Consider the following 22002-nt stretch of genomic DNA (forward strand, 5'->3'; position numbering starts at 1 on the left):
CAAAACTTGAGGGCTTTTGCCTCTTTTGGTCCCAAGATCACTTGTCTACAAGTACATTTGAAGTTTGAGGCATCAAGGAGTATGGACTGGAAGATTGAAGCAAGATTGAGAGCATTCCATTTGGGGCAGCCATATCCATATTATGGAAGCTGCATGATTCTGCAAGGTCTACTCAAGCTTTGGTCCCGTGATTTCAAATTGGTGGTCTATACCAATATTAGAGCTTCTTTACAAGACTTGGGAGGCATTGGATACTCGGAAGGCATTATGGAATGCCATTTTGGAGGATTCTATTTCCAAGCTCTCTTATGCAAGATGTGAGCTATCTTGGAGCTCCATTACTTCCTTCCATTTGAAGAATCCTTCATTTTCAAGCTCAAAGGGACCATTCTTTGCTGAGCATTACAATCGTGGAGTATGGTGGAGCAATCTTGGAGGCTATGGTTACTGATTGGCAGCCCATCTTCATCAAGCATTAAGAGGTATTTAGTTCTTGATCTCTCTCTTTCATTTCATCCTATTGATGAGCCTAAACCACTTGTTGGAGAGATGCAAGAGCTAAATAATGCATTAGATGAAGGTTTCATTGCTTGAATGCTGCCCATTCTACTTTGATCTTGTCATTATGCCTTCTTACATTGGAAAGAGTTGGTTCATGCTGAAAATTCATTGGTGATTAATACTCTTTCTGACTTTAACCACTTGGACTGTTGTCGATTGATTAAGCATAAAAGAACTATTAAAAATCCATTGTAACAAGGGTAAGCTAGTAGTGAGTCATTGCGTGGCAAGCCCATTCCCTATTCCCTTTAATTGATTCCATTTTCAAATCTCAACATCTCATGAAAAGCCAAAATCTCAATTCCTCAATGCATCTCATGCTAGTTGTTTAAATAGAAATGTCTACCATATAATATGTTGATGACTGATGTAATCAAGGTTGATGCCAAGCGAGATGGCAAGTCAACAGTGGGGTGACCCCCCCTTGCCATTAAAGACCTTGAAGGGGCGCACAACTCGGCCCGAGGGGGACTTTGTTCATCTCTCAGTGATCTGGAGCTCGAAACTTGTTTGCAGGTGCAGGTATCCCTTTGGACAGTAAGAAAGTGGTATGCCATTGATGTATTCACTTATGTATTCATGTATGGGATACACTCATATGTATGGGATGCACTTTCGGCTGAAGATGTATGAGATGTATTCATGAGAATGTATTTGCAGTCATTGGCAGTGGGATGCCTATGCTTGGTTTGCATATGAGATGCCTATCCTTGGTCATTTTGGGATTGAGATGCTTATGCTTATGCTTAGCAGAGGTACGTTGATGGAAATAGTGATTTTGGCTATGTTGGCAATGTATCATGCCCTTATGACAAAGGTTTTAGTCATATAGTAAAGGATTGATCACTTCCTAGCTTTCCCTTGACTCCTACTGTTGAGCTGGAGTGTTTACTAGAATGCGAGCTTGGAATGAGCAGAGATAGAGCAAAGAGCTGAGAGCATCCAGTAAGAGTGTACCAGTGTGTTGCATGGTGCACAAAGAATTAAAATGTATTTATATATTAGGGTACAAGTAAAGGGTGTGTTCATACCCATAAGTTTATAAATGTCAGATAAATGGGAGTTTACACCTGAAGGGGCTTTACATCCAATAACCTCCCACTTAAAGGCTTGAAGTGGTACCTGTAAGCTATCCAACTCCCACTAGTTGAATGCAATGCTCATGCTAAGCCTTTGAAAGATTTTAGTGAGAATATTTGCAGGGTTATCTTGGGTTTTGACCTTAGTCCGTGTGACAAGGCCATCATCCAAGGCGTATCGAATAAAATGATACCGAACATCTATGTGTTTGGTGCGGGTACGAAACATGGCATTTTTAGCTAGACATGCTGCACTCTGGCTATCACAACCAAGCACTGGAGTACAGGAAGAAAGACCAAAATCCTTGACCAAATGGCCAAGCCAAATAGCTTCCTTAGAAGCTTGTGTGGCTGAAATATATTCAGCGTCTGTAGTACTCAGTGCTACAATTTTCTGCAACCTTGAACACCAAGAAACAACTCCACCAGCCAAAGTAAAGATGTACCCACTGGTAGACTTTCTAGTGTCAAGATCTCTTGCCATGTCCGAATCACAAAACCCCTGTAGCTCTAGTGGACCCTTTCCATAGCATATACATTTGTCTTGTGCACCTTTTAAGTATCTAAAGATACATTTCACTGCTTCCCAATGTGGTTTGCCAGGGTTAGACATGAATTTACTAACAACTCCCACTGCATGGGCAATGTCTGGACGAGTTGCAACCATGTGGCATACATCAAAGAACCACAAGCTGATGCATAAGGTATGCCTTTCATCGCAGTAGCAGCTGCATCATCTTTTGGGCAATAAATTTTGCTAAGCTTTGTATATGGGGGTAAAGGCACACCAAGAGACTTAGCATTAGCCTTACTAAATCTGTCAAGTACTTTGTTGATATACTTGTCTTGTGAGAGAAACAAGTGCTGTTCTCTATCTCTTTTAATGCGCATGTCCAAAATGTGTTCAGTTGCTCCCAAATCTTTCATTGAGAAGGCTGAACTTAGCTGCCTTTTAAGAGTATGAAAAGTACTCTTATGCTTTCATGCAATCAGCATGTCATCCACATATAAAACCAACACAATAAGGCTTCCATCATCAGCCTTCTTAGTGTATAAGCAGTGATTTGCATGGCTCTGTTTGAATCCATGGCTGAGCATAAAGGTATGAAATTTTTTATACTACTGGCTAGGGGCCTGTTTCAGCCCATATAAGTTGCGTTTCAGCTTACAAACTAAATGCTCTTTCTTTGGAATAGCAAAACCTTCGGGTTGTTTCATGTCCAGCTCTTCATCTAGGTCACCATGAAGAAAAGGAGTCTTCACATCCATTTGATCCAACTCTAAATCCAAGGATGCAATACATGGAGCGCAGCCATCTTCACTACTGGTGAAAAAACCTCCTGGAAGTCTATGCCTTCCTTCTATGTATAGCCCTTAGCAACCAAACATGCCTTGTATTTGGGCTTCCCATCAATACATTGCACCTTATAAACCCATTTGTTAGGAATAGCCTTCCTATCCTTGGCCAAAGGTACAAGCTCCCATGTGTTGTTCTCATATAGAGATTTTATCTCTTCCTGCATAGCAAGGTCCCATGTTTTCACATGACTGTGCCTCTTTAAATATCAAAGACTCACCTTCATTAGTCAGTAAAATGCAATCCAAAGATGACTGAAACCTTTGTGGTTGCCTTTTGATCCGTGTAGACCTTCTTACCCAATGATCTGTATTGATAGGCAATGGGCCTACATCTTTAGGTATGTGCACACCATCACTTGGTGGCTGATTTTCAGCATTTTCTTGCTGTTGTAACCTGGTTTCAGCATGTTTTTCTTGCTGTCCTATTCCATTATGTGCATTAATTTGTTGTCCATTATCTTCTGGCTGTAGCACAATAGACTACTGCTCATTTTCAGCATCAAAAGGGACAAAATCTTCAGCTAATGGTTGTTGACTGGCTGGCTGTTCATTCTGAAACTTGACCTTCTTATCAAGGTCACCATGTGTAGTATTTTTCAGTAACTTTGCCTCATTAAATACTACGTCTCGGTTTACTATCTTCCTATCTTGAGGAAGCCAAGCTCTATATCCCATCTCTATTTCATCTCCATATCCCATGAAGATACCCTTGATGGACTTCATGTCTAGTTTAGTCCTCTGATATACAGGAATATGCACAAAAGTATCACAACCAAAGACACGCAAATGGTCATATAAAGTAGGTTTGCCAGACCAAACTTCTTCAAGAATACCATTTTCCAATGCACGATTGGGAGAGCGATTGCACACATGAATTGCAGTTTTAAGAGCCTCTCCCCAAAACTACTGCGGGAGATTAGTTGTGGACAGCATTCATCTGACTCTCTTACAAAGTGTGTAATTATATATTTCAGCTATGCCATTTGATGCAAGGCTGTAAGGGGTTGTCAACTCCCTCTTAATGCCATGCATCTGACTAAATCTTTTAAACTCATTAGTGATATACTCACCCCCATTATCCGTTCTTATAGCTTTTAACTTAAATCCTTTTTGTGTGGTAACAAAGGTATGAAACCTTTTAAAAGCATCAAATGCTTCCTTTTTGCTCTTTAATACATACACCCATGACTTTCTACTGAAATCATCAATAAAAGTGGCAAAGTACCGTATATCCCCATGTGAATTAAAAGGCATAGTGCACACATCTGAATGTACTAAGTCAAGAGCATTGGACTTCTTAATAACACCAGAGTAATAAGGAGGCTTCACATGTTTTCTATATATGTAATCATTACAAAAGTCAAGACCAGAGTCTTTTACATCAAATCTCCCCGAAGAGGAGAGAACCTAAAGGCCTTTCTGGCTCATATGACCAAGTCATTTGTGCCAAAGTTCCATCTGTGAATGAACTTTAGCCACAGCCAAAAACTTGCCAAGTAATGCTTTACAATGCAAATAATACAAAGTCCTCTTTTTGCTGCCTTTAACAATCAGCATAGAGCTCTTATGCACCTTCCAAGATCCACCACCAAAGGTAGTAAAATACCCTTTTACATCAAGCTGCCCAACTGATAGTAGACTTTTCTTTATGCCAAGTACATATCTGACATCATACAAAATCAGCTCTTGACCATTTTCAAGGGCCAAGTGAATGGTACCTACACCCTCTATTTCACATGCATAATTGTTGCCCACTTGCCTAGGTAACCTGAAGTGTATTCAGAAAATGATTCCAAAGAGGGAGTGACATGAAAAGAGGCACCACTGTCCACTGTCCATGTTTGAGACAGCCCATCATGAGCTGAAAGTAAGGCATCAATCACCTCCTTTTTAGTGATGTGCATATCACTTGCTGTTGCCATAATATCTGCATCATTACATGAGGCTGCAACAAGTATATCTCTAGTGTCAGAGAGCTCAATAACCACACTAGATGCAACATTTGCTTTTGCAACTTCTTTTGAAGGAGAGCTGTCATCATCTTTCTTGTCATCTTTCTTTTTCTTTCCTTGCTGTTTCTTTCTTTCTTACTCTTTCTTGTAGTAGCGACAATCAGGCTTTTTTTGCCCTTTACGTCCACATTGGTAGCAAGTGACATCCTGTTATTTGCCCTTGCTTTTACTCCTGCTTTTGCCTTTATTTCTTGCATTATCCCTCTTTTTTGACCTGCCTCTAAGATGATAAGCTGAACCACTGCTTTCTCCACTGGACTTTCTTCTAATCTCCTCATTTAGAATAGAGCCCCTAACACCATCGAAGGTTAAAGCAAGGTTGTTGCTCAATGAAACAACCAAAGACTCCCAGCTATCAGGCAAAGTCATCACCAGAAAATGACCATTAATTTATCATTGAAGGGTTGCAAACCAGAGTCTTGTAATAACTGGCTCAAAATCCTTGTGAAAGCACTCAATGCTCCAATGCTGGCTTAGACCCATCCATGTTAACAAGCTTGCGCATAAGATGAACTTGATTTATTAGAGTTGTATTTTCAGAAATATCCATCAACTTTTTCCATATGGCATAAGCTGTATCAAGACGCTTAATGTCTATAACTACATCATCAGATACAATCATTTTAATGTATGCAATGGCCTTCTTGTTGAGTCTAGCCCAATCCTCATTTGTCATAGCTGCAAGCTTGACTTCCAAGAGAGCATCATCACAATCCTTTAGAAAAAAAATGCCTTGTATCCTATCCTTTCACAAGTCAAAACAGTGCTATCAAATCTCTTGATTTCAAGAAGGGATTTAGTGTCATTGCTGCTTGAAGCATTTGCAGCCATTGTTCAGCAATGTACCCAAAAAAATACTGCAATTTATAATAGCAAACAATGAGCTGAATGTTTAGTTAATATCAGCCCAAATTTTCAGTCAACGAGAGCAAGGTTTAATTCAAGTACATGTACAGCAGTAGAACTGATGACTTTCAGCAGTATAACTGAAATTTCAGCACATACTCAAAGCATACATCACTTCCAGGTGACTCCCACTTCAGTAGTATCACCAAAAGTACATCTGCAATAATCCCAGAACTGCAAATGATCACTAAGACTGCTGCAAAATGATTGTTCAGCAATACATCAACTCAATGGAAGCTGCCCAACATATGTACTGCATACACATGTAACCAAGTACTTCTGATACATAGAAGAAACCAGGATTCTTTGCAATTTCTTCAATATTTCACAAGTGGGAATGAATCTCATTGCTTACAACACCAAGATTGCATCAGCAATGTTTCCAATGTACATTTTAGACATCATTTTTGCCAAAATTCTCAAATTTCAGCAAAACCCCCAAAATTTTACTGACAAATCTGAATCAATTGCATCATTACATAAACCCGAGACCATAGGGCAAAATTGGCAAAGTTTGCCAAGATTTTGCAAAAGCCTAAAAAATTCTCAGGTCAATTGTGCATCAATGTCAACAAATTTGACTCTGCTAAGCAAAGTTTCATTGATATGAGAAAAGCCCCAAAATTTTTCGAACCAATGTGTATAATTCTGCAATTTTTTGGTCAAATTGTCCTGTTATGTATAACTAACATTAGATTTGGGAAAGCCCCCAAATTTTCGGGCATAAAAATGCACTGGTTTGAAGACCGTGCTTGCAACGCGAACCAAGGCTTAGAATAATCCGCTTCACAATCAACCTTTTTTTTTTGGTTGAGTTTGGGCTAGTGGCACCACGTCGATCTCTATGGCATGTTTGCTTGGTTGCCGCATTGGTCTCGTTTGACGCCATCAGATTTGGTCGCCTGCTAGTTGGTACCTGTTGGTCCCGCTAGTCTTCTGTTCGATTGATCGCTGGCGCCGTTGGTCTTCTGCTCGTTGGACGCTAGTCTCGCTGGTCAACTGCTCCTTGGTCGCTTTCCAACTCCGTTTGATGCAGCTGGTGTCCGGTGGTACGCTTGATGCCCGTTGGTTGCCTTTTTCTTCAGCTCGACTTGTGTGACTTGTGTTGGTTGCTTCTTCCTCCGCTCTTTCCTTTAGCTCAACCTCCTCCTGCACACGTCAAGTGTTGTCTGTTGATTGGATCCTTTCCCGTGACCTGTGACACTCTTGGGAAGTGCAAATGCTGTAACCAACTGCTTTGATACCAGTTTGTTGAGCTGGAGTGCTTACTAGAATGCGAGCTTGGAATGAGCAGAGAGCTGAGAGCATCGAGTAAGAGTGTACCAATGTGTTTCATGGTACACAAAGAATAAAAATGTATTTATATGTTAGGGTACAAGTAAAGGGTGTGTTCACACCCGTAAGTTTAAACACGTGGGATAAATGGGAGTTTACACCCGAAGGGGCTTTACACCCAACACCTATAGGGTGCTGCGAGCTTTCTGCTCGCAATTACGGAGGTGTGCTTGATCCCAAGAGTAAAAGTGAAGGTCTCACAAGGTGCTTACAGGTCTTACCAAGACACTTGCTCAGTTTGGAAGTTTCATTTGGAATCCACAGGGTATTTACAGGCCTAAACAAGCCTCTTACAGCTGCAAACAGAGCGCTGGATTGCACAGTTCAGCCACACATTTCTTATTACAGAATTTTCTGTATAAGACCTGTTATTGCATGCTTATGCTCATTGCGTAGAGGGGATCGAGATCTTCAATTTGAGTCTGAAAGTTTTGCAATCGGAGTTGTCTAGCTCAAGATATTACCGTTTTTGTGACAGGGGGTTAGTTGGACTGCACTTTTGCAATGGCAGGGAATAAGGGAAAAGCAAAGGCAAATGAGGTTGTACACCAACAAATCAGGGATACTAGGGACTTAGAATCCGGAAAAAGAATCCTGGAGTCGATTATGAAGAGTATTTGCAAGACATGGGAAGACTTAGCGCTCTAAATCGCACCTTATGTTTGCACAAAACAAGGCATGTTGAAAGATATGAAGCCATGATGGAAAAACATGAAGATTGATGGCGCGTATAGCAATAAGCATAGTCAACCATGCAGAAATGATGAATGAAATGCACCAAATGCGAGCCACCATGGATATACTTGTTGGCCAATTCACTAAGTGGATGGAATTTCAGATGAAAGGAAAAGATCAAGAGGATAGATCACATGTACATTGTAGGAACCGGTTAGGCACAGAGATCGAGAGAGACTGTTGCTGCGCGCAGTGAGAGACAGAGAGAGTGAGAGAGAGCAGAGTAGAGAGTGAGCTTGTTTATGGTACAATGACGAGTGTGTACCTTTAGGTTTTTTAGATAGATATAGATGTGTAAGTACAAGTGCTAAGGGTGTGTTCACACCTGAGCATATTTAAAAGGCACGAGGCCTTTATTCGCAACAACCTCCCACACCTAAAGGCAATGTGCCTTAAGAGGAGAAAAGAATCAACTAAGTCTAGGTATATACAAAGTTGAAATACATATATCTATCTAACTCCCATCATCTATCGGCAATGAGCAAACCGCTCTGCTGGAAGACCCTTCGTGAGAAGGTTTGCAAGGTTATCATTTGTATGCACTTTGACAAGCTTAATGCTCTTGCTGTCAAGTACATCTCTAATGAAGTGGTACTTCACCTGTACGTGCTGTCTTTGCATGAAAGACATGATTCTGTGCTAGCATGATAGCATTCTGACTATCACAATGGAGAACGGGTAACTCTGTGATGCCAAGCTCTCCCACTAGACGGGAAAGCCATAAAGCCTCCTTGCATGCCTCAGTGGCAGTCACATACTCTGCCTCTGTAGTAGACAATGCAACACACTTTTGTAGCTTGGAGATCCAAGAGACTGCTCCTCATGTGAATGTAAACACATATTCAGAAGTGGACTTTTTGCAATCCGCATGACCAGCATAGTCTGCATCTGTAAAGCCAACAATAGATGCTTTCTGCTTTCCAAAGCAGATGCACAACTCCTTTGTGCCTTTGAGGTATCTCATAATACCTTTCACTGTATCCCAATGCTTCTTGCCAGGGGTTGTCATGTATCTGCTATCCACTCCCACTGCAAAGGCAATATTAGGACGTGTAGCAACCATAGCATACATCAAACTGCCAATAGCTGAAGCATATGGTATCTTGGCCATTTCAGCCTTCTCATCATCAGATGTAGGGCTGTCATCTGCACTAAGTTTCACATATGGGGGCAATGGAACCCCAATTGTTTTCCCCCCCTCCATATTGAAACACTGCAAAAATTTGGAGATATACTCTTGCTGAGATAGATAGAGTAAGCCTTTTGATCTATCTCTGAGTATTTACATGCCAAGAATGTGATTTGCATCACCAAGATCCTTCATGTTAAAGCTGCCATGAAGACTTTACTTCAATGAATCCAAGGCATGAGTATCCCTGCCAACAATCAACATGTTATCAACATACAAAACCAAGATAATCAGGCTGCCATTTGCTGCCTTCTTGGTGTACAAGTAGTGATCCACTTGACTTCTATGAAAGCCTTGGGATTGCATGAATGTATCAAACTTATGATACCATTCTCTTGGTACTTCTTTCAGCCCATACAAACTCCTTTTGAGTTTACATACCATTTTTTCCTTCCCTTGTTCAACAAACCCTTCAGGTTGTTGCATATATATGTCTTTATGCAAATCACCATGTAAAAACACAGTCTTTACATCCATCTGTATGAGCTCCATATCCTTAATTGCAACCAAGCCCAAAATGGTTCTCAATGTAGTCATCTTGACTATAGGAGAGAAAATCTCATCAAAGTCAATTCCATGCTTCTGCTTGTATCCCTTTGCAACCAATCTTGCTTTGTACTTTGGTGAGGAACTAGAAGTGACCTTCATCTTGTAAACCCATTTGCATGGAAGGGTTTTCTGCCCTTTAGGCAACTGCACCAAGTCCCAAGTGCCATTTTTTTCAAGAGATTCCATCTCTAACAACATGGCTTTATACCATTTCTTGCTATCCTGTCTGTCCATTGCTTCCTTGAAGCAAGATGGTTCACCATAGTCTTTCAACGTGACATAATCAGCCACATTAATTGCACCAGGAACAAACTTGTCAGGTTGTCTAGTAGCCCTAGACGATCTCCTAACCCGATGGTCATTGTTTGCTGACTGTTCCTGCAAATTTCCATTTTCAGCATGCTGTCCTGGCATTTCAGCCTGCAAATCAGCATTAACAGCTTGCTGTCCTGGCTGTTCTTGCATATGTAATGGCTCATTTTCATGGGCAATAGCTGGCTGATCATTTCCAGCATCATTTCTTGTATTTACAGGTTTATTTATAGTAGGTATTTGCTGCTGTACAACGGGCACATTTTGTTGTCCAAAAGGTATTTTTTCCCGGAATACAACCCTACGGATCTCCTCAGTCTTTTCGGGCCGTTTTGCACACGATCTTCCCGGAAGATAACGTCATTGTTGCGTACTACTTTCCTTTTCTCGGGATCCCACAATCTATATCCCATTTCACTCTCGTTACCATATCCTAGGAAAATGCATTTACAAGACTTTGGCTCAAGTTTGCTATGTTTTTCTTTACGAATGTGCACAAAAGCCTCACAGCCAAACACTTTCAGATGAGCATATGAAGGTGGCTTGCTCGACCATGCTTCTTGGGGAACTCCCCTCTCCAAAGACCTGTTTGGTGACCGATTAATTAAGTGAACGGCTATCATAACAGCCTTTGCCCAAAAGCCATGGGGTAATGCAACATGAGACAGCATTGTACGGACCTTATCCTGTATGGTCCGATTCATACACTTTGCAACTCCATTTTGGGGCGGATTATGAGGGGCAATGAGCTTCCTCTTTATCCCTTTGCTGTCACAAAATGCCTGAAAGGCCTTGGACACATATTCCCCACCATTGTCAGAGCGAAGACACTTAAGTGGCTTATTTGTGTGATTTTCAGCCAATGCCAAGAATTTTTTAAACTTGTCAAGCACTTCATCCTTGCTACGAATAGGGTAAACCCATACTTTCCGTGTAGCATCATCAACAAAGGTGACAATATTTATTTTCCCCAAAAGATAATCCTGGCATTTGACATATATCCGAATGTACTAACTCTAGAGGAGAAGATTTCAAAGAAAGAGACTTTTTGTGAGATGTCTGTGCATGTTTGCCATAAATACAATGATCACAATGCTCAAAATCAGCATAATGAAGACAAGGCAAGTAACCCAAATGAGAAAGCACTTTCATTCCTATTTGACTTATGTGTCCCAACCGGCCATGCCACAAAGAAACGCTTGGTTGCTCGGTCACGGCAACAACATGGTCACGCATACTAGATACATGAAGTGGATACAAAGTATCACTCTTGCAACCTCTGGCAATAACCCTAGATCCCTTACAGATTTTCCATTTTCCATCACCAAAGGTGATATGAAAACCATCATCATCTAGTTGCCCTGTGCTAATCAAGCTCTTCTTGAGCTGAGGTACATGCCGTACATGCTGAAGTGTAAAGACAAAGCCATGCTGAAACTGTAACTGCACACTGTCAATACCTACAATCTCACATGCATAGTTGTCCCCAAGATGGACAACACCATATCGACCCCCTGTATAGGCGGAGAACCACTCACCATGAGGGGTGACATGAAAGGAAGCACCTGAATCGACAATCCAGGTATGCATGTTATTATCTATATCTGCAAGTAAAGCATGTGCACCAAAGTGTGAAGAGACAAAGAGTACATCACTCCCACTGTCACTGTCATGAGTGACTACATTCACCTCTTCAATTTTTACACTGCTCTTCTTAGGTTGACTGTCCTTCTTCTCTTTCTTGCTATCATCTGTCTTCTTGCCTTTTCCTTTCTCTTTCTTCCATTTGTAGTAGTCACATTTAAAGTGACCCTTCTTGCCACAATGATGGCATTCAACATCTTTGCCATGTGATTTACCACGTCCCTTGCCATCATATTTGCCCTTTTGTTGTGATCTGCCCCTAGTATGCAAAGCATTGGAAGACTTATTGGATGCATTGTTCTGCCGATTCATCTCTTCCATAAGTAGAGCACTCTCTACATCAGCATACAAAAGGATTACATTAGAATTGCTCATAGCAGTCCTGAATGTATCCCAACTCTCTGATAGAGTGCAAAGTAAGAAAGTAGCCTTAAATTCCTCATCAATCATGAAATTCAAGAACCAACTGGCTGAAAATGGAGTTAAACTCACTCAAGTGAGTAGACATTGCTATACCCTCTTTCATACGCAAATCCATAAGCTTTTTCAGCCAATACACTTTGCTTGCAGCACTCTTTTGTGCATACAGTTCTTTTAGTCTAGTCCATATAGCATATGCAAAATCCAAACCTTCAATGTTGAAGAGCAAGGCATCAGAAATCGATAGCTCTATGGTTGAGCGTGCAAGCTCATTTAACTCATCCCAATGGTTTTGTTCCGTGTCCGCGGGCTTTGCCCCTTTGGTTTTGATCGGCTTTGCCTGCTTCTTTTGTAACAGGATATTGTAGCACTGCTTTTGCCAAACTGCAAAGCTATTTGCGCCTTCAAGCTTCTTTATGTGCATCAGATTACTGTTGTCATTGCTGCCAGCCATGATTTTCAGCCCAAATATGACAAAAAAACCAGCAAATGCAGGCCCAAACTGTCACCCAAGTGACCAAGGTACAAAGAAGTACCAATCAGCAATAAATGACCATGCAGAAGCACAGATTTCAGATCTGTAATTAAATTTTCAGAATCACCAAACCGTGTGCTACAGCATTATCCAACAGATTATAGCTGTTCCAATGGCATATGCATCACATTACATGAGGAATCCCAAAATTTCAGCTGCAATTTTTGTTGTACATGTACCCACGGGCATAAAATTTGAGACGAACGGTCAAAAGCCCCAAAATTTTGTGCTCAAAGCATCAAACACAAATCTGCATTTTCTCTGTCATGCATAGAATAGGCCAATTTTGCCAAAATAGGAAATTTCAGCAAAACCCCCAAATTTTACCAAGTGTTGATGTCCAAATTGCGTGGAATTCAACCTGCATGTACATATAATGACCAAATGCTGCACAGATTTTACCCAAATTGTAAAAGCCCCAAATTGCACGGGGTCCAATGCGCCTCAATGTCGAGAAATTGGGTTAATTTCAGCCCAATTTGTGCATGTACATGAAAAGCCCCAAATCTCAGGGACAAAATGTCACAAATTCCTGCAATTTTCGAGACAGATTTGCTTGCCCTGCATTAAATTCCCCAAATCTAGGAAAAGCCCCAAATTTTTGGGCCAAGATTGCATGAAAATTGGAAGTTGTGCCTCCACGCGTGAACGCCCGTCAGTGGGTAAAAGAAATTTAAAAAAAAATTGATTTTTATAGAAGATTTTGACGGGTTTGTTGACCTGCTAGGCGTCACGTGATCTGCTCCCTCTTCAGCTGCTATCCGTCGCGCACCTGGTCCACGTCAACTGTAGTCGCTTGCTCCAGTCGACTGCTACTCCCGCTACCCACATGCCACATCTGTTGGAGTCGCCCATCAGACGGTCGCCAGTCTGCCATGCTGCGATACTGCAGGCTTGCACTTGTCGATTGTACTGTCTCTCTAGCACACGAGTCTACTTGTGACTCTCCTGCTCGCCTTTGAGCTGTCTCATCACCATGCTGGTCTTCTGCCTCAGCCTGACAATTGTCTGCAGCACCTTACGCTCTGATACTAGTTTGTAGGGACCGGTTAGGCACGGAGATCGAGAGAGACTGTTGCTTATTCCTTGCCATTGCAAAGTGCAGTCCAACCCGACCTCCCGTCACAAAAATGGTAATATCTTGAGCTAGACAACTTCGATTGTAGAACTTTCTAACTCAAATCGAAGGTCTCGATCCCCTCTACGCAATGAGCATAAGCATGCAATAACAAGTCTTATACAGAAAATTCTGTAATAAGAAATATGTGGCTGAACTATGCAGTCCAGCACTCTGTTTGCAACTTCTAAATTGAGCAAGAGTCTTGCTAAGACATGTAAGCACCTTGTGAGACTTGCACTTTCTCTTGGGACCAAGTACACTTCTGTAATTGCAAGCAGAAAGCTCACAGCATCTTGTAGGAGTCAAGGCAAGGCTAGGAAGTGATCAGTCCTCTACTGTATGACTGAAACTTTTGTCAAAAGGGCATGATACATTGCCAACATAGCCAAAATCACTGTTTGCATCAGCATACCTCTGCTAACCATAAAAATAAGCATCTCAATGCCAAAACGACCAAGTATAGGCATCTCATGAGTATATCTCATACATCTTAAGCCAAGAGTGCATCCCATACATATGAGTGTATCCCATACACGAATACCATCTTCTTCTTCTCTTCTTGGTCATCTTGTATGTGGATGACCTCATTATCATAGGGAGTGACACATAGGAGGTTGATCAGACATAGACAATATTGGGCCAAGAGTTTGACATGACGGATCTTGGGATCCTATACTTCTTCCTTGGGTTGGAGATCTATTAGATGGCACATGGCTTTTTTATTTCCTAGCACAAGTACATTTTTGAGCTTCTTTTGGATTTTGGTATGGCCGACTGTCGGCCTATTTCTTACCCCATAGATCCAGAGTCCTGGTTATTGGCAGCAGGTGATTCCCTTCTCGATGCTACTTGCTACAGGTGCCTTGTTGGCTCTTTGATTCGATTGATCCACTCTCTGCCAGACATCTCTTTTGTGGTGGCTTTTTGTCTTCTTTCATGAAGATTCCTACATAGGCTCATTGGAGAGCTGCTTTGCACGTTTGCGCTATCTACAAGGGACATGATTCTATGGGATCATGTATGGAGAGGAGGCCACTCTTTTTGGATGGAGTGACTTTGATTGGGCAGGTGATGCGGATTCAAGATGGTGCACTAGCTATTTTAGTCATGTTAGTCTGTCATCTCCTAGTTATGGGCTCCTGTCAGAGTTTGACGAAGATGTGGGAGCTTTGGCAGGTTTTTTTAATGTGCATTTCTGGTTCATTTTCTGCATTTTCCAGCTTGTCATCATCTACCTGACATTATCCAGTCAGTTGGCATATTTCCCAACATTTTCTGCTATGTCAGCAGCCTGCGACTGCATTAAATGCAGTCAGCTGGCCAATTTTGGCCACGTGGACAGGTCAGCCAGTTTCGGTATATTTCTGCTATTTATAGCAGTCATTGGTTGAGGCGGCATTCACTCATCTTTTGTAGGTTGTGCACTCTTTGACCTTAACACTCTTCGTCTTTGGTGCCGCCATCTTCATCTGCTTGATCTGGTGCCCTCTGATTTGGTGCCCTCATTGATGCTGTGGGTTGTGTGCAGGGACCGATCAGTCCTCCTTTGTATTCAGCATTCATTCTCAATCAGTGCAGATTTTCTTCCTTCTTCTTCTTCTTCTTGCTCTCTCTCTCTTCCCTTCCCATTGTGTTCGTGTTCCTCCTTCTGTTTTGCACTCTCACAGATATGCTATATCCGTCGAGGGGAGAGCAATGGAAATGATGAAGAATAGGTAGCTAGACTGTGTGGCCTCAAAATGCAGCATTGTGGAGTGTCTAGAGCTGTTACCAATGTGATGAAGACCTTTAGGATGAAATCGCTTACTAGTATTGCATCACGATCAGCTGGACAACACCATGAACTAAGATATCTGCTAGGGTAGGGTTTTGGACAGCAGTGGTAGAGGGCTGAGGTTGAAGGTGTGATGCGGGAATGATGAAGAATGAATGAGAGAGTAAGTGTGGAGTAATAAATGCCCATGCCCTATTTATAGGCACAAGTCATTGAACTGTCTAGGGTGATACAAATAAAGCCTTTTTAGGGCTGTAAATGGAAACCAAAATAGGAATTAATAAGGCAATGCACTTAATGCTTTTGGTTGCTCAACGTTACATGCTTGGGTCTCATAGGCTATCTCGGCCTTTTGCAAACATCAATCTGTGTGTGTGTGTGTGTGTGTGTGTGTGTGTGTGTGTGTGTGTGTGTGTGTGATACTTGGCATGGATTGTTGTATATTGATTTGTCTCTTAGGATGATTTGGCCTCTAGTAGATGTTAATACACATCTCTCTCTCTCTCTCTCTCTTTCTCTTGTGCGCGCGCACTCAACATATAAAACACTAAGAACACGAGCACATCAAATGCACATAGATGCATAGGACACGTGAACACACATACATGCACACAAAATTCAGATGTACTGTTAATACATGTTTTTTGTGACACCAATATAACACTTTCATTATGTCTCTATATGCATATGTGATTGTTGCTTGTTTGATTTTGTGCAGGCTGAAAGTGCTTTGGCAGCTTTGAATTGCAGTGGTGCAATCTTGGGTTCACTTCCTATCAGGTTAAGTATTTGAAGCAGATAGATGCTAAACATGAGTATATGAAAATGGGTAACCTGCAGCAGAGTTGTAATATGTATACTGAATTCTGCATGGATTATTCTGTCAATGTTCTTCAAACGATCCTGTGTTATTGGTGTCATTGTACAGTTTCACCAACTCCACCTAAGAAACATTGATCTGCTAATGCATATTCTTTTTCTACATTGTCACATACAACCCCACAAAAAGAAATGCCAATCTCTTTATATCACGGAACTAAGAACATAAATGGAAAGTCCTTAAGCTAGAGTATACAGCTTATCTAGGAGGGCATAATACTAAGGTCTATACTCAAAAAGCACTGTAACATTGTATATGCCTATCAGCAGGACTTGTTTCTCATATCAGAAAAGAATGCTGGCATTCTGAGTGAAACAAAAGGATTTCAGTTCATCCTGTTGCTTCTACTTAGCGAGTGGTGCTTTCAAGCCCATGGCATTGTCATACAAGCTTGGTGGTGTGCTCTGCTCTTACTGTGTTCTATTCTGGGTTAGGCTGGGTAACTTGTGGTGACCTAGTGAGGTGCTTTTTGGCAAGGTATTCTTTTAATCTAGACTGAGCTGTGTTTCTCCTGTAGCAGCACTGTTTTCTGAAGGGCAGTGGTTGTGGCTGTTCTATAACTTGGCAGAGTAGTAGTTTCCCTGAGGGAAGTTGCAGCATTAACCTGCCCACCTTCTTGATGAAGTTTTTAAAGACATGCTTTTCCTCCCCACCTCAATTTCTCTGTATTCCTTTTGTTCCGGAAGTTTTCTAGAATCTATTGGTTGGATGTACAGAGAGAGCGCTGCATCCTGTTGAGAAACCCTTCACCCATTACCCGCACTTTGCGTTTTTTGCGTTTAGGGTTTGCAGCCCCAAAAAGGGGCGCCACCCTAGATTGACTGTGCCTATTTATAGGCCACTCTCTCATTCATTCCTTACGGCTGATTCTTCAGTCCGTCACTCCCATTCTCTCTTCGTCAGTCTTTTGACACACTCTCTCTTCCATCATCTCTCTCTTTCCTCTCTTGCCACCATCTCCACACACTCTTGGTGCCAGCCTTCATCTCGAGTTGGTTGCATTTATGGTGGCAGTGTGCTCCTCTTCAGCTGGCGTCCATCCTCCATTGTTGCCAATAGCATCTTCAGTGCTCTTACATCTTGCGTTTGGAGTCCACACTCTTTGGTGTCATCCTCCACCCTTTTGGCAGCTCCACCTTCTTGTGTTTGGCTGCCAAGGAGGTTTCTCACCATCTGGCGTCTCTCTCCAGCAAGTGTCACCTTCATCAGAGGCAGTTGCACCTTGTGTTTGGTTCTTGACTGCTTTCCACCCTTCTGACGTCACTCCAACAGTTGGCGTCACCTCATTAGGCTTGCATTTGCAGACGGAGGCTTGATCCGTTGTCTCCTTGCTCATAGGTACCACTCTTCATCCCGCGTTTATAGATTTAGAGGCTTTTCACCCTTTGATGACAATCTCCCTGCTCCAGGTGACACCTCATCATCCTGCATTTGGAAGCTCAGAGGCTTCTTCGGCAGTCTTCTTGCACTCTAGGGCTTCCTTTGTGCTACGGCACCCTTGTATGGGATTTATTTCATCAACATGATTCATCTTTCATCATCTTCCGTGTTTCTTTTCTCTCTCAGTGTTTGCCGTATACATTGTGTTTTCCCTCGCAAACCCTATTGTCTCTCTGGTCACTTAGTCATTTTGATATGATATCAGAGCCGGAGGTGCTCAGAGAGCCACAAAGATCCTCTTCATCAAAGAAGTCAAAGACCGGTGGTGGGTTTGGTATCAACATTCATTTCTCTATCATTTCCGCTGCACATTGGGAGAGATTCTTTTTCTCCCTTCCTCCGTCCCTTCTCTAGTTTGCCATACCGGTACCATGGCGTCTCCATTGATAGATTGCCCTTCTATTGGGTGCTACTACTGTGGCACGAACGTTCATCCCACCGAAGACAGTCGACTTCGATCTTTGCTCCCCCCCTTGGAGTATATGCGTTTTCCACCAGGCACTCCTTGTGCCACCTCTCCTTTCTAGGCCATAGAGATTGTTCTGTATCGGCTATTAGAGTATTATACTCAATAAGCCGCAACCAACGCACACTAAGTCCTTTTGAGCACATAGAGGCTCAAAGACCTTACGAGGCGATAAGCCCTCCGAGAGACCATCCCACTGCACGGAGGTTTCCCCCACCCACTTCTGGGTACAGTGGCTTCCACGGTCCACATCTCTTCCACAGTCCACTCTCCTGAGAGCCCGCGACTGTTCCCCACCCTTGGCTCATCGTGAGCCTCCTTCTTCTCCACCCTCTTCCACTCAGGTTCGAGAGGCCACTTCTGGGTGCTTTCTGGCTTCTTCCGAGCCCCAGATACCTTCTTTAGCATGACCGGCGGCACTTCCTTCGTCATCAGATGCTTCGCAGTCCGCGAGCCATGAGTGGTTGCATTCTCTTTCTCTCTCTTAGACTAGGATTCAGAGGGGGATTTTCTTACTTTATCCTCAGAGGGGGACTCCTACTTCCACTCCTTTCGATTCAAAGAGAGATCCTATGTGCCATGAAGTTCTTCACATACCACTACCTTTCACTTTTGAGGAGTGGCTCTCCTTTGAGCAGTCATTTCCTCTACTCATATCTAGGATCGAGAGGATCTACTTAGATTGGGACCCTTGGATCTTCAACAGAGAAACTTGGTGGCTTGGCCTTCGTATTCCTTCCAACATGGAGTCACGGAGCTAGTGGCTTCTCTCTCGAGGTTGAGTTTCGGGTTCTACAACTCATCTAGTCTCCTGACTTTCTTTAAAGGTCTCCTTTCAAGTGGTATTCTCAGATTATAGGGTGGATCTTCTTCGTCCCTTGGTCAACATGGAGCCAACTCCCAAGATTGAGTATATGCATATCCTTATGCTTCTCAGCACCACACAAAGTGCGACATTCCTTCTATGCATTGCATGATTTCATCGTCTTTGTACTGGGGTGCTTGAGCAAGTGAACAATTTTCTCACAAGGGACACTGTCCGAGTGGCACTTGCTGCATGAGCATTCTTCAGCATGTAACATTCCATCTCCACCTCACTCTTCTCTTGTTACCCTTTTTGGGCTTGAGAGGGGGTGTTGAGAAACCCTTCACCCATCACCCACAGTTCCTTTTTTTATGTTTCTGCGTTTAGGGTTTGTAGCCCCAAAAAGGGGCGCCACCCTAGACTGATTGTGCCTATTAATAGACCACTCTCTCATTAATTCCTTACGGCTGATTCTTCAGTCCATCACTCCCATTCTCTCTTCATCAATCTTCTGACACTCTCTCTCTCCTCTCCTACCACCATCTCCACACTCTCTTGTTGCCAACCTTCATCTCCAGTTGGCTGCGTTTATGGTGGCAGTGTGCTCCTCTTCAGCTGGTGTCCATCCTCCATTGTTGGCAACATCATCTTTAGTGCTCCTACACCTTGCGTTTGGAGTTCACACTCTTTGGCATTATCCTCCACCCTTTTGGCGGCTCCACCTTCTTGTGTTTGGATGCTAGGGAGGTTCCTCACCATCTGGCGCCTCTCTCCAACAGGCGTCACCTTCATCAGAGGCAGTTGCACCTTGTGTTTGGTTCTTGGCTGCTTTCCACCCTTTTGATGTCACTCCAGCAACTGGTGTCACCTCATCAAGCTTGCGTTTGCAGACGGAGGCTTCATCGGCTGTCTCCCTGCTTGTAGGTATCACTCTTCATCCCTGTGTTTGCAGATTCAGAGGCTCCTCACCCTTTGACAGTAGTGTCCTTGCTCGAGGCGACACCTCCTCATCCTGGGTTTGTAGGCTCAAAGGCTTCTTCGGCAGTCTTCTTGCACTGCAGGGCTTCCTTGTGCTACGGCATCCTTGTATCAGATTCACTTCATCAGCATGATTCATCTTTCATCATCTTTTGTGTTTCTTTTCTCTCTCAGTGTTTGCCATATACACACTGTGTTTTCCCTTGCAAACCCTACCGTCTCTCTGATCAGTTAGTCATTTTGACACATCCTGCATATTCGAAGCTGCGCCAACTTGAATTTTTCTGCATTTCATAGCCATAAAGACATGCATTGTGGTTGTCCTTTAACAAACAACCATGGTATTGATCCTTTTCTGGAATCATAGTTGCTTTGATACCAATTTGTTTTTTCCATTCAGACCCATGGAATAACGTATTAAATATATGTAGAGGAAAGCGAGTTTTTCTTTTTATATTGTGTAGCTTGTGAGATGTTCTCTTGCATATGGTAAGGCTTATTGTATTTGATCCTGGATGACATGCAATTACAGAACATGATTTTCAATGGTCTCTATTATGGGTCTTTAGTCATTTTCGGTTCAACTGTACTTGTATGTTTCTTAAATTGACTAACTTGTATGGATGGGGAGTATTGTGTGACAAGCTACTTTACCTTGAAATTTTGAAATGTCCCTGAAACTTTAAATTAGGTGTGTACAATTCAGGCCTGGGGCCTGAAACTCTTCTTTGAGGAAGAGCTGATTCTTCCTCAACAGATTTAATTATGGTAAAAATGTCTTGAAGGACAGCAATGACAAATTTACATAGGAATTTGAAAAGATCCTTATCTGAAGAAAGTTGCCAATGCATAACTTGAAGCTAAAGGGTAACAAGAGAATTAGGAACAGCCCTGAAATGCTGCTGGTTCACATGCTATGCAGAGATTTTGGTTTGGTGGTAGCAGGAGTTGAAATCCAACTTATTGAAAATGGTCACAACAATTGACTAGTTCAACAGCTTTTCAAGCTGGGGGGAAAAATTGCTTAGCTTGTTGAGATTCTTGATGTCCAGATTTCTGAACACCCAGCATGGGTGCATGCTGTCATCCACCTTTTTTTTCTGGGAACAGGAAGAGAGAGGAGGTCACCTGAATTATCCCCTTCCTCTTAACTATTATCCAGGAGAAGGGAGCTGGTGCATACTTGAAAATCCAGCTTACAGAAAACAGTCACTGCCGCCAACTGTCTCAACAACTCGTCAATCTGGATAGAGGATTTGGTTCGTAATTGTTGGCTTGTTGATCCCTTGATAATCAACACATAGATACAAGTTTCCGCCCTAGCACACTAGAGGTGGGGAAAATCTAACTTTTCTTTGAAAAAGTAAAAAAGGAGATGATTCGAATCATCCTCTTTGTCAGCAACTTCTCAATCTGTGGCTGGAGCTCATGAGTCTCTTTCTTGCTTACTCTGTATGGAGCTCGAGGATGTGGCTCCACTTCGGAATCAGCTAAGTGTGTGAGTCCTCTAATTTCGATGGAGCAAGCTTGTTAGTTTTTGATTTAGGGTTTATACTTCCAGTTTGACTCCTTTTTCTCTCCGCCTTACATGTACTAGTGTTTGCTTGTGCTCTTGGCTGTTCCAACGGTGGTATTAGAACAAACTTCTTACCTATTTCCGTTGTCAATACTGGCAGTGTTGGTACCACACCTTGTGTTCTATGCTATTATTTAGAGTCTTGAAGCCCTGCATTGGGACTTCTGCAGCTGCACAAACTCCAGGTTTCACCTTGCGAGATGTGCCCTTATTTTATAATCTTTGTTCTTAATTCCTCTTCATTCATGATGTTGTGTTGGTGGATTTAAATTCTTGCAAATTTCCTTGGGCTGCATGCAATTGCTGTGACTCCATTACTGGCTCTCT

General features: G+C 42.4%; 1 protein-coding gene across 1 annotated transcript in view; it reads left to right on the plus strand.

Annotated features, from left to right (window-relative positions):
* Window positions 1-22002, plus strand: part of LOC148030374 (polyadenylate-binding protein-interacting protein 11-like) — a 45278-nt gene that overhangs the window by 12769 nt on the left and 10507 nt on the right. Inside the window, exon 9 of the mRNA XM_087686700.1 lies at window positions 16249-16310. Coding sequence (XP_087542826.1) covers window positions 16249-16310 — 62 coding nt within the window. The remainder of the gene's footprint in view (window positions 1-16248; window positions 16311-22002) is intronic.

Source organism: Lygodium microphyllum, chromosome 10, assembly GCF_053477565.2.
Source record: "Lygodium microphyllum isolate KBCC chromosome 10, Lygodium_microphyllum_v1.1.10, whole genome shotgun sequence".
NCBI classification, from domain to species: Eukaryota; Viridiplantae; Streptophyta; class Polypodiopsida; order Schizaeales; family Lygodiaceae; genus Lygodium; species Lygodium microphyllum.